The following is a 13,993-nucleotide window of genomic DNA, read 5'->3' as shown; positions in this document are numbered from 1 at the left end:
AACAAATTTTTGATTGCATATTACATTGGAGCAAGATACAAAAATGTATTTTTAAACATATGGTTGATAATTTTGTGAATTAGCATTTTTAAATTAATTTTTGTTTCAGCAGATTCCAAACTAAGGGCAACACGCTCTAGCATGAGAAAATGCCCAAGCTTTCCTCTGGAGGGAAAACTGCAGAAGCTGTGTTAAAAGCAGATACAACCCTAAAAGGTTACAGGTTTCAACACAATGCTGTTCACTCCTGCTATTTCAAGAAATGAATCCTGTGAACAAAGAAACTATATGGGGAAGTGGAACAGACAAAAATGGAGAAGCCTCTATAGGGAATAAACACAACTTTAGGCAAAAAACCAGTGAGGCTGTTAGTTCAGGAAGTCAGTTCAATTAGCATTAGCCAAGCTCCTTCCACAGACAAACCATGAGAGGATGAAGGCGCAGTTAGAGTCGGTTGCATGCACACAGGACACTCTGGCTTAAGCATAGAGTTGAATCTCTCTGATTTCAGACACTTACAAACATTCATATTCCTCACAGTCTCCTTTCTGAGTCTCTGCCACCTCTCATCTCACATTTCATTAGACTCTGTAGTTGCTTCTTTATCTCAGGTATTGCTGTAAGCAGTTAGGGCAAGAGGGTTGAAGAGAAAGAGAACCAAGACAGCTTTCTTGACAGATGAGAAACCATTTTTGCCCTAAGCCATTTTGTGATCTAAGCCAGGCCTGAACAAGTCTCGGTAATTAACATTTTAAGAGAACTAAAGAATGCAGAAACATTGCCTGTTATCAAGCAAGAGAAGTAAGGACACTCCCAGTTCTGTGTCAACAGGCAGAAACATTGCCTGTTATCAAGCAAGAGAAGTAAGGACACTCCCAAATCTGTGTAAAGATCAGCCTGGGGCACTCAACCACCAGATCAACTAGAACCTAAGGAATGATGATGTTGACCTTTTTCTGACCCTCCTGACTTCAACCAGCTATAGCTTGGACTCAATCAAACCCCTTCATGAATACACTTATACTTAAAATTTTCTCAATTTTACTGTTCGGGGAGACACTGCTTTGGGCAAGATCCCTAGTATTCTTACTTGCTGCAAGTAATAAATCTTTCCTTCCCCCAATCTTTGATTTGGTTGTAAAACAAGAGGGAAGGGGCAGGGTACAACCTTTAAAAAAACATAGCCATCAGTTCAGTTCAGTTCAGTTCAGTCGCTCAGTCGTGTCCGACTCTTTGTGACCCCATGAATCGCAGCACGCCAGGCCTCCCTGTCCATCACCAACTCCTGGAGTTCACTGAGACTCACGTCCATCGAGTCAGTGATGCCATCCAGCCATCTCATCCTCTGTCGTCCCCTTCTCCTCCTGCCCCCAATCCCTCCCAGCATCAGAGTCTTTTCCAATGAGTCAACTCTTCGCATGAGGTGGCCAAAGTACTGGAGTTTCAGCTTTAGCATCATTCCTTCCAAAGATATCCCAGGGCTGATCTCCTTCAGAATGGACTGGGGACATGAAGAAAACCGGTTAGAACTAACAAGGTCCAAGGTGGCAAAAGATTCGACTTCCAGTGGAATTTAGTCACATTTTATGCTCATTGTAATACATTAGCCCTCTGATGGATATGGTAAGAGACTTATAGAAGATTCCTGATGGGAGAGACTGACTGTGGGAGGAAGTGGGTCTTGTTCTGATGGGCGGGGTCATGCTCAGTAAATCTTTAATCCAATTTTCTGCTGATGGGCAGGGCTGTGTTCCCTCTGTTGTTTGGCCTCAGGCCAAACTATGGAAGGGATAATGAAGGTAATGGCATCCTCCTTCAAAAGGATTTGTATATGCACTGTTGTAGTCAGTGCCCCTGACCCTACAGCAGGCCACTATTGACCCACGCCTCTGCTGGAGACTCCTGGACACTCACAGCCTTGTCTAAATCAATGAAACTATGAGCCACGCCGTGGAAGGCCACCCAAAATGGACAGGTCATGGTGGGGAGTTACGACAAAGTGTGGTCCACTGGAGAAGGAAACGGCAAACCACTTCAGTATTTTTGCTGTGAGAACCCCATGAACAGTATGAAAAGGCAGAAAGATATGACACTGAAAGATGAGCTCCCCAAGTCAGGAGGTGCCCAATATGCTACTGGAAAAGAGTGGAGAAATAACTCCAGAAAGAATGAAAGTACGGAGCCAAAGCAAAAACAACACCCAGGTGTGGATATGACTGGTGATGGAAGTAAAGTCCAATGCTGTAAAGAACAATATTGTATAAGAACCTGGAATGTAAGGGCCATGAATCAAGGTAAGTTGGAAATGGTCAAACAGGAGATCGCAAGAGTGAACACTGACATGTTAGGAATCAGTGAATTAAAATTGACTGGAATGGGCGAATTTAATTCAGATGACCATTATATCTACTATCATGGGCGAGAATCCCTTAGACGAAACAGAGTAGCCTTCGTAGTCAACAAACGAGTCTGAAATGCAGTACTTGGGTGCAAGCTCAAAAACAACAGAATGATTTCTGTTTGTTTCCAAGGCAAACCATTCAATAACACAGTAATCCAAGTCTATGCCCCAACCACTAATGCTGAAGAAGCTGAAGTTGAAGAGTTCTATGAAGACCTACAAGACCTTCTAGAACTAACACCCAAAAAAGATGTCCTTTTCATCACAGGGGACTGGAATGCAAAAGTAGGAAGTCAAGAGATAACCTGGAATAACAGGCAAGTTTGGCCTCGGAGTACAAAATGAAGTAAGGCTAATAGAGTTTTGCCAAGAGACCACACTGATCATAGCAAACACCCTCTTCCAACAGCACAAGAGAAGACTCTACACATGGATATCACAGATGGTCAATACTGAAATAAGATTGATTATATTCTTTGCAGCCAAAGATGGAGAAGCTCTATTCAGTCAGCAAAAACAAGACTGGGAGTTGACTGTGGCTCAGATCATGAACTCCTTACTGCAAAATTCAGACTTAAATTGAAGAAAGTAGGGAAAACCACTAGACCATTCAGGTGTGACCTAAATCAAATCCCTTACGATTGATTATACAGTGGAAGTGACAAATAGATTCAAGGGATTAGATCTGATAGACAGAGTGCCTGAAGAACTATGGATGGAGGTTTGTGTCATTGTACAGGAGGCCAGTGATCAAGATCATTCCCAAGAAAAAGAAATGCAAAAAGGCAAAATGGTTGTCCAAGGAAGCTTTACATAGCTGAGGAGAAAAGACGCAAAAGGCAAAGGAGAAAAGGAAAGATATATCCATTTGAAAGCAGAGTTCCAAAGAATAGCAAGGAGAGATAAGAAAGCCTTCCTCAGTGATCAATGTAATGAAATAGAGGAAAACACTAGAATGGGAAAGACTAGAGATCTCTTCGAGAAAATTAGAGATACCAAAATAACATTTCATGCAAAAATGGTACAATAAAGGACAGAAATCATATGGACCTAACAGATGCAGAAAATATTAAGAAGAGGTGGCAAGAATACTCAGAAGAACTATACAAAATGATCATCATGACCCAGATAACCATGATGGTGTGATCACTCACCTAGAACCAGACATCCTGGAAGGTGAAGTCAAGGAGGCCTTAGGAAGCATCACAATGAACAAAGCTAGTGGAGGTGATGGAATTCCGGCTGAGCTATTTCAAATCCTAAAAGATGATGCTATGAAAGTGCTGCACTCAATATGCCAGCAAATTTGGAAAACTCAGCCGTGGCCATAGGACTGCAAAAAGTCCATTTTCATTCCAATCCCAAAGAAAGACAATGCCAAAGAATGCTCAAACTACTGCACAATTGCACTCATTTCACATGTTAACAAAGTAATGCTCAAAATTCTACAAGCCAGGCTTCAACAGTACATGAACTGAGAACTTCCAGATGTACAAGCTGGATTTAGAAAAGGCAGAGGAACCATAGATCAAATTGCCAACATCTGCTGGTTCATTGAAAAAGCAAGAGAGTTCCAGAAAAACATCTACTTCTGCTTTATTGACTATGCCAAAGCTTTTGACTGTGTGGATCACTACAAACTGTGGAAAATTCTTTGGGAGATGGGAATACCAGACCACCTTACCTGCCTCCTGAGAAATCTGTATGCAGGTCAAGAAGCAACAGTTAGAATGGACATGGAACAATGGACTGGTTCCAAATTGAGAGAGGAGTACATCAAGACTGCATTTTGTCACCCTGCTTATTTAACATATGAAGAGTACATCATGTGAAATGCTGGGCTGGATGAAGCACAAGCTAGAATCAAGACTGCAGGGAGGAATATCAATTACCTCAGATATGCAGATGACACCACCCTTATGGCAGAAAGAGAAGAGGAATTAAAAAACCTCTTGATGAAAGTAAAAGTAGAGAGTGAAAAAGCTGGCTTAAATCTCAACATTCAAAAAATGAAGATAATTTCATCTGGTCCCATCACTTCATGGCAAATAGATGGGAAACAATGGAAATAGTGACAGACTTAATTTTGTTGGGCTCTAGAATCACTGCTGTAGTGACTGTAGCCATGAAATTAAAAGTCGCTTGCTCCTTGGAAGTAAAGCTATGACCAACCTAGACAGCATAGACATGAAAAGCAGAGACATTACTTTGCTGACAAAATTCCATCTAGTCAAGGCTATGGTTTTTCCAGTAGTCATGTATGGATGTGAGAGTTGGACCACAAAGAAAGCTGAGCGTGGAAGAATTGATGCTTTTGAACTGTGGTGTTGGAGAAGACTCTTGAGATTGCAAGGATATCAAACCAGGCAATAGTAAAGGAAATCAGTCCTGAATATTCATTGGAAGGACTGATGCTGAAGCTGAAGCTCCAATACTTTGGCCACCTGATGTGAAGAACTAACTCACTGGAAAAGACCCTGATGCTGGTAAAGACTGAAGGCAGTAGGGGACAACAGAGGTATTAGATGGTTGGATGACATCACGGACTCAATGGACTTGACTCTGAGCAAGAGCTGGGAGCTGGTGATGGACAGCGAAGCATGGAGTCCTGCAGTCCATGGGGTCACAAAGAGTCAGATAGGACTGAGCAACTGAACTGAACTGAGTACACTAGCATATGCTAAATGACACACCCACCAGCACCATCACAGTTCTGAGGTTGATCATCAAAGGCAAAACAGTGGACAGTGACCCAACTCCTGGAAAAACCTGCCCCTTCCCCGAAATAGTTGGAATAATCCTTCCAGTCATTAGCCTATGAAATTACCCAGCCCATAAAAACACTAACCACGCCATACTCAGGGGCTGCTCTTGCCTTCTGAGATGGCCCACACTCTGTGGAGTGTATTTCTCGCTAAATAAATCCATTTCTTACCTATCTCTTTGCCTCTTGCTGAATTCTTTCTGTGATGGGACATCAAGAAACTGAGTTTCATTAAGTCCTGAAATTAAGTGTGATATCAGTTAAAAGACCATGGGTTCAAGTCCCAATCTGAGTTATATGGTTTCAGTTGTGTTTTGGCTTGACACCCATCAAGAGGAGAACCCAGTTTTTGGGTAACATTCAGTCAGTCAGTTCAGTCACTTAGTCATGTCCAATTCTTTGCAACTCCATGGACTTCAGCATGCCAGGTTTTCCTGTCCATCACCAACTCCTGGAGCCTACTAAAACTCATGTCGATCACATCAGTGATGCCATCCAACCATCTTATCCTCTGTTGTCCCCTTCTCCTCCTGCCTTCAATCTTTCCTAGCATCGGTTAACATTACCCACATCTAATCCATTCTCCACCTCGCTGTCAGGTGGAAACTAAATACACTATTTAGACTTATAAACTAAAAATCTTCTCCTCTTCTGAAAACCTATCTGTGCCCTTGGAATAATGTCTACTCTCACTAACCTGGCCCTCTACTTTCAAGTCCCTGTCTGCCTTCCTAGAGTCATTCCCATCACTCCCAAGTCCTAATCCAGTTTCTAGCCCCTAATTCATCAGCCTTTGTGCAAGCTGATGTCCTTTAAGGCTTTTCTCTTTACCCACACCTGCACCTCTGCCTTCTGCCTATTAAGGTCTACAGTTACCTTTCATGACCAGTACTTGCATTTCTTCAGGCAGGATTTCCTCATCACCCCAATCCTTCTATTTACCAGGAACATTTACTAATATCATTATTTATTTGCCTGTCTACCTCCCCTTAAAGGGGAGAACAGAGGTGATGTTTTACTTGAATATCACTGGGTTGGGAAGATCCCCCAGAGAAGGAAATAGCAACCCAGTATTCTTGCCTGGAGAATCCCATGGAGTGAGAAGCCCAACAGGATACCGTCCATGGGGTTGCAAAGAGTCAGACGTGACTAAGCAACTAACACTTTCACATTATACATAAGTAAGTAAATGAAAATCGCTCAGTCAGGTCCAACTCTTTGCAATACCATGGATTATACCAAAAGCAAAAAAAAGTGCCTGACACATAGTAGGTGAACAATATACTTTGCTAAATTTTGACAAGCAAGTGAATGAGAAAATGAGTTAATGAAAGAAATGTGATTTGGCTACATATTTAAGAATATAGGCTTTGCAATACAACAAACACATACATATTTACTATTTGAATGTAGGGAAATGTAAAGGCAATTTTTACTAATGAACATGTTTAGTAGCATATTTGGTACTGAAGGAGTGAGTACATACTAAGGTTAATATATTTCTATGAGCTTTAAAAATTGTAAGATATAAAATACCATAGAAAAATTTCAGGTTTCAAAACCATTCTTTTACATTAGTTCAGTAATGGTTTCAGAGAGCGAGGAGGAAGGAAAAGAGTGAAGTAGGGAGGAACAGAGGAACTGAAATGACACCAGGAAGCAGAACATTCAAGAGAAAAAGTTTCTACAGGGAAAACACAAGTTCATGAAGAGCAAACTGCTCAGGCTATTACTTCAAGAAGAAAGCTTGCTTTTTCAAGTTTCAGATTTCTTATTTATCCTGTTGCGATACTATGATTTATAAGAAACGTATATTTGGTCTTCCTCCAGGATTCCTGGCTCTTAGCTTAAGTGCTAAGAATGACAACAGTGTCTCTTGTTGTGTTAATGAGATGACTTTAGGACCCTGCCTAAGGGTGGAGGCTGGTTGCCAGGGGAACCAACCACAGAATTAGAGAGTTGGAACTTTCTGTTTCAACCCCTGAAGGTTGAATCAATCAAAGGGCCATGAGTTTGATGCTTCTGAAATGAAGCTGCCATAGAAATCTTAACAGGTTCATAGAACTTCTGGGTTGGTGAACACATGGAGATTACGGGAGGAGTGTCACGCTGGAAGAGTAGGCAAACTGTGGCACTTTTCCCTGTTTCTTGCCCTACAAATTTCTTCTGTCTGGCTGTTCCTGAGTTACTTTTTTTTTTTTTTAATAATAAACCAGTGATTGAGAAAGTAGCAGATTAACTGAAACTGAACAGGAGTCGTGGGAACCTTTGGTTTATAGTCAGTCATTACTTATTTGACTTTAGACTTTTGACTGTAGAGTTTAGACTTCAGACTTCAGAACTAAGCAAACAACCTGGACTTTGGACTGGCATCTGGAGTCTAAAGAGGGGTCATGGGAACCCCAATCTATAGTGGTGGGTCGGAGACACAGGTAATAAATAGCCCAGGCTTTTGATTGGCTTAAGAAGTGGGGATGATGGTGTGGGACAATCTTGTCAGATTGAGTCCTCAGTGTGTGGAATTGGATGCCATCTCCAGGTAGATAGTGCCAGAATTGAGTTGAATCCTATGGCAACCAGCTGATATCAAAGAACTGCTTGGTGTGCTGAAGCATTCCCTTCTCCCCCTGCTCACACTGCAATTGGGTCCAGGAACCTAATTCACTTGTACAAATGATGCAGTTAGGTCTTTACCACAGAAATAACATCTCTGGCCTATGATCTGAATAGATTCCCTTCATATACTCTGGTAGATTGATTTTAATTATTGATTAAATTGTAAGTTTCTATTAATTATATAGACCTAGGTAGTGAACGCATTGGCACCCTACTCCAGTACTCTTGCCTGAAAAATCCCATGGATGGAGGAGCCTGGTAGGCTGTAGTCCATGGGGTCACTAAGAGTCGGACACAACTGAGCGACTTCCCTTTCACTTTTCACTTTCATGCATTGGAGAAGGAAATGGCAACCCACTCCAGTGTTCTTGCCTGGAGAATCCCAGGGACAGGGGAGCCTGGTGGGCTTCCGTCAATGGGGTCGCACAGAGTCGGACACGACTGAAGCGACTTAGCAGCAGCAGCAGTGAAGGCATTGAGATGAAATGTTGGCTACAAAATAACCACTAATATTATGCAGATATACTATCTGCTGTCTGATTGCAAACTTGTTGATATCAGAAAGGAACCCTTTGATTCAAGTTCTTCAAAGCTACATGAGGGGAGGATGTTGAAGTTTTTATGCTGGATAAGGATAAGTCAGGAGAAAGAAAGTCAGTAAGTCATGGCCAGAAACTCTGGAATTTCTAGAGCTGAGGTAGCAGAGGCTGAGCCATAGCCAGAATTTTCCTCCACAAAGTTTTACTAATATTAGAAATCAATCAGAACAATGTACTAATAAATTAGCACAAAACAGTCTACTAATTTTGAAAATTAATGCCCTATTCTAGAACTGATTTCCCAGAAATTGAGAAATTGTGCCTTGAAGAAGATGGGGTTTTCTGCTAACCATATCATAGAAATGAAATATATTTGTAAATATTCTATATATGATAAATAATATTCTATGTTTTATTTTAAAATTTACATTAGATTTATATGTCTTGCAATTCCTCAACCAAAAGAATCCAAAACAAATTAGACTAATATCATTTACATTGATTTAATTTCTTCAATGATTCTCAATAGAAACAATCTGTTTATAGACTTACTAGAATAATTAAAATCACCTAAAAAATAAACTAAAAAATACATTGTAGAAAACATTAAAAATACATTTTAGAAAACAATGCCTATCAAAAAATTCTGATAAATTAACAGGAAATCGTTCTTTTAAAATGATGAATATAGATTGTTACCAGCAAGTAAATCTATAATAATCAATAACTTATATTAAACTCAAGAATAAAAAATACTCATAAAACCTATTACTTTCCATAGGTTTAAGATATTCTTGCATAGAACATAGGATTGGATATAAATGGCACACTTCCCCTCCCTCAGCTTAATGAAACATTTTATATAGTGAAAACATTGTAAATAATGTTTAATATGCCTTATCCAACATAGTTTAGTCTAGCAAAAATATATATTGTCAATAATGCAAATATTTTTAGAAGGTAGAGTTTGGTGTACATGGCTAATCAGTTTCTATTTATTTAAACAGAACCTTTTAGAAAATGTTGCTGGGTTTATCTAAGAATTTATTAAGGACTAATCTGGTTGGTTCCATGATACATCTTATAAGATTGAAAAATCTTCAGGCTATAATAACAGATTTACTTCCTTCATACTTTTATTACTTTAACTTCAAATAAATGGTTAAAATATAAGTTTTATCAATGTGCTAAGTTGTAATTAAAATGCTTTTCTGGCCTAGTGATGATTCTGAATTCCACATTATTTATATCTCATCTTGTATATAGCAATCATTTCTAAGGTCTATGGCATTTTCTCATTATTCAAAACTAAAGAATTTCAGGCCACGTAATAGTATTCTCATTCATGTATTCTGACTAGCAGTAGCAGAAAGATTCAGAATGTGTGAAAATGGGGGAAATGTAAGACTTTCAGTACATTGATATACCCTTTTGGACATCACATCAGAACATCAAAATAGAGCAAAAAACATAAAGATGTTCATTTTTAACCCAGTGATCTCACTCTTGAGAAAAGAATGGAATAGATGAGAAGTTGAATGCATGATATTTCTAACAGCATCTTATAACAAATAATGGAAAACCATCTCAGTGGTTAACAAGAGAGGAAGTGGTGATTAATGAAATGATAATATCTGAAGCAAAATTTATGATACAACCTTTAAAAATAAAAATAAGACTAGATAGTAACAGAACAATTTATGATATGTTAGTGGTTTCTGCAATGTAATGACTATGATATAAAATAGATATTAATGTAAATAAGGATCAAGTAGTCATATACAAAATGAAAATAGCTGTTATTACTATTTATTATTAATTTTAGTATTATTGATATGTCACTTTAAAAATTAAAATACAATAGATTTACTTATTAATCACAGAATTTCTTTTCTAAGTTCTAGGAGATAATGCTACTAGGTCCAGTTGGAACACAATAAGATCTTTGGATTTTATTTAACTTAGGTGTTCTGATGAATCAGGACCACTTTGGGACTCACAGATACTTCAAGGTAGCTTCCAAAGGGGTCTAAAACAAGAGCAAAAGAGTCACGAAAGGAGGAACCTCCAGGAAAGTCTGGCTTTTTATTTTAGGTGAACGTTTTGGCTGTTAGTCTCCTCCAACTCCTTATCACACTACCTATGTCCTCAAAGATTCTTAGAATGTTTAACTTGTGCTATAAATTTTCACACCATATATTTTAATCCCAATCAGCAGGCTGATTCATGAATCAGATAAGGGAAGTACAGTATTAGAGGTCCAAAGGCTGAGGTTTCCAAAAAGGAATTAAGGTAAAATTGAAGTAATTAAAAAAATTTTTTTTTTTTTTTTGTGGCAAAGGTGACAAACTCAAAGGTTACATTAGGGGCCAGATGACAACAGAAACAAGTGCAGCAGGCTGGGTATATGTAATTGGCAGTGAGGGGAACTGTGGTAAACTGCAGTTTGCCCTGTGTAAAAGCAGCAGCCACTACATAGCTCCAGCACGTTGCTGACATGCATGAATGCAGACTTAAGGCTGCCAGGATCATTCAAGGGAGGCCAGAAATACAGCTGTCCCGGTGAAATCTCTTGAATTTCTAACTGTTGACAACTAACTAGAATTAGTTTTTAATTTTTCATTTCTTAGATAGGCTAATAACAGCTGCCTTTGGGCTTATTTTGTTTCACAGAATTCAAGTGCACCACCTTTGGCCTATAGTTAATATGCAGGGATTTCCCAAAAGAATGTTTATCTGCCAGAAGTCATATTTTCAAATGAGGCCCTTCAGAGAAAAAACAAAAAATATTAGAAAAATGCAAAACAGTGAAGCTAAAGTAAGTTGTGAGCATGCTGATAAGCACAAATCAATAAGGGCTTACAAACTATAAGAACATTATATTAAGACCTAAATGTTCCTGAGGAGCAAAACCTCAGAGGATTTTACTTTTATATTTTCTATAATTGAGAAGACATTCTGAGTCACTGCAAAAGGAGATCAGCCCAAAGAGCTTTTTATAAAGATGGCTCCCTTGACTGAAATTATGTTAAAAATGATCAGAAGAAAATGACAAAATTTGACCAAGACAGAATTGCTAGGAGCTACCAAACTGCAAATAGGACTGTGTGTCTTGCCTTGTGCCTGCTGCTAGTTTCCCTTCACCTATCCCATTCCTTCCAACTCTCATTTTTCATCCTTGGCTGCTAAACAGGGAAGTCCCTGGAGACGCCTAAGAAATGACTGTCTGGCTGAGTAAAGAAGGAAACCGGAAGCAAAGTATAAAGGTGTTTTACTTTAACAGTAGGAATTTATCATCATCAAAGTTAGACTCTGTGGATGGGTGGGTGTGAGTAGCTGGAAGGAAGGGGAGAGTTGGTCTATTCAACTCATCATTTGCATCACATGCACCCAAGGAAAAAATGTTTACCTGGTGGAGCCACGGTTAACCTTTTTTCCTTGCTGAGCCGGTGCCCTTGGATGAATTCACTCATGGAAGGGGGGCCCTTCAGAAGAAATGACTCTGTGGAGGTGGGATCAGGGGGAACTCTTAATAAATTCTGTAGGTAGGAAGCCCCTGAAGTCCTGGGACGGCTCTGATCACAAAGGGAAGGTGAAAATTGTCTTGCAGGAGATCCAAGAAAATACATATAGGAAACAAAAAAGTTTTACTTTAATTACCTTTCAAAGCCTCACCAGTGACAACATTATTTATATTGGCATTTAATTTTTTTAACAAGTAAATCAAGATTTTCACTAAATGTTTAGTTTCCATACCAGGATACAACCCTATTTGGAAATTGTACTGGATACTGGAAAAGAGATTTATTATAGTTAGTCAGTTTGAACCACAAACAGAAAATATTTATATTGTTTGATTCTTAATTGAAAGCTCCTAAAATAAAATTTCACTATTAACTGAAAAATACAGGGTAAGTAATTCAATATCCAGGACTCTAGAGAAAGGTCATAAAATCAAGCCATTAATAACCTTATGAGTGATTTTTTAAAACAATATTTACATACTAAAAGAAAAAGCACAAAAAACCTACTTTTAAGAAAAACACTATACATATTCCATTCTATTTGACTGAAATAGAGACATTTCCTTTCAGTCGGTGATCAGTTTTCGGCATATGAACAAAAGTTCCCCTAAGAGAACACATTCATATTCTTGCCTCATTAGAGAGAAGCTGGTAAATAGCACCATTACCATTCAAATTATCACCCATGTAAAACATAGCTTCATTCTTAATATCCACTTTTCATCTACCAATTTTTAGGTTGGAGGTAAGGGAGAGGCATATTTACGCATACAAGGAACAGCAAAAATGTTAACAGACACTTGAAAAGTATATTATGGTTAACCAAGAGATGGGGTGTGGGGGACAGAAACAAATAAACACAATGATCAAAAGGTTTTAATTTGGAAAAACCAACAATGGCAAGGCCCATTTATACACCCACTCCCACTGTTTCTCTTCCTTCCCTTCCTCCATCCTCCACAATGAGAGAACATTAATTTTTGCAGTTAACTAAAATCTGGCCACTGCACCATACTATGAAGATCGCTGCATGCATACCTTTTCCTCTGAGTGCCACTGCTGACCCGAATGTTGGGTGTCTGTGGGCCCTGACTATGCAGGAGGTAAGTGTCTATGGTGGGCACGGTGACTGATGCCTCCCCACTTACTTTAGGGCTGCCGATCTTGCTCTTTCCAAGTTTGCCTTTGCTGCGACGGGACTGCTCATGGTCAAACTCTAAGTCCTCCAGCCGCTGGGTCAGGGCGAGTTTTTGCTGGATAGCCATTTGTAACAAAGTGTTCAGAGTCTTCTTTTCATCCTCTGCAGCTGCTAACTGTCTCTGCATCTCATCCAACTGTGTGACATATTCATCACATCTAGAACCACAACAGAAAAGTGGTCAGGGGAAAATCTTTGTGCAATTAAATTTGGGGTTCAGTTGAAAGTAATGAATGTTACTAGGATTTGGAAGTAATGGATGTAATTCCATTATAATGGAAGTAATGGGATACAAGTAATCTATTAGAGTAGAAAGTTGGAAACAGAGCAGGTTCAATAACTGACAGTTCATCTATACAATGAAGTACATATGGGGGCATTCTTTTTGTTTTGTTTTGGCCTTGCTGTGAAGCATGCAGGATCTTAGGTCCCTGACCAGGGAACCAGGGATTGAACCCGTACCACCTGCAGTGGAAGCACAGAATGTTAACCACTGGGCTGGCCAGGGAAGTCCTGTTGCTGCTGCTGCTAAGTTGTGTCAGTCGTGTCCGACTCTGTGTGACCCCATAGATGGCAGCCCACCAGGGACACTCTTAATAGGCAGTATCTTAAACTCCAGAGACAGAATTATTGTAAGGGCTGCTCCATGATGCAAAAAAAACCAACAGTGAAGTATCAGGTAATGTACATAGCATCATAGATGTGTTATAACAACTTTATAGTCTATGCCTTTAGCATACAAAAGAATAACAATATTTGTAAAGAAAACATGTAGTTTATTTATATTTTTGAGTTCAGATTATAGTTGCTACTGACTTCAACATGGCACATTTGCTTGAACTAGAAACCTGAGTATTTTCAATGATTTCCCAACCAAATGATAAAGCAATAAGTGTCAGAGAAGACCAAGATTTGCAGAGGGTTTGATACAGATATAGTTGACTTTGTTCA

The 13,993-nt window shown here is 39.2% G+C and overlaps 1 protein-coding gene across 7 annotated transcripts in view; it reads right to left on the bottom strand.

Annotated features, from left to right (window-relative positions):
- BICD1 (BICD cargo adaptor 1) overlaps positions 1–13,993 on the bottom strand; it is a 253,436-nt gene that overhangs the window by 24,805 nt on the left and 214,638 nt on the right. For 3 of the 7 annotated variants that reach the window (XM_027541678.1, XM_027541679.1, XM_027541680.1), the window contains exons 7-8: positions 12,883–13,200; positions 11,730–11,923 (exon numbers count right to left, since the gene is read on the bottom strand). In XM_027541678.1, the coding sequence (XP_027397479.1) occupies positions 11,730–11,923; positions 12,883–13,200 (512 nt within the window). Of the gene's footprint in view, positions 1–11,729; positions 11,924–12,882; positions 13,201–13,993 lie in introns of those variants that run through there. The other 4 variants (XM_027541681.1, XM_027541684.1, XM_027541682.1 and 1 more) reach the window with 2 other exon arrangements.

Source organism: Bos indicus x Bos taurus, chromosome 5, assembly GCF_003369695.1.
Source record: "Bos indicus x Bos taurus breed Angus x Brahman F1 hybrid chromosome 5, Bos_hybrid_MaternalHap_v2.0, whole genome shotgun sequence".
NCBI lineage: Eukaryota > Metazoa > Chordata > Mammalia > Artiodactyla > Bovidae > Bos > Bos indicus x Bos taurus.
This window is presented reverse-complemented; position numbering and strand designations above follow the sequence as displayed.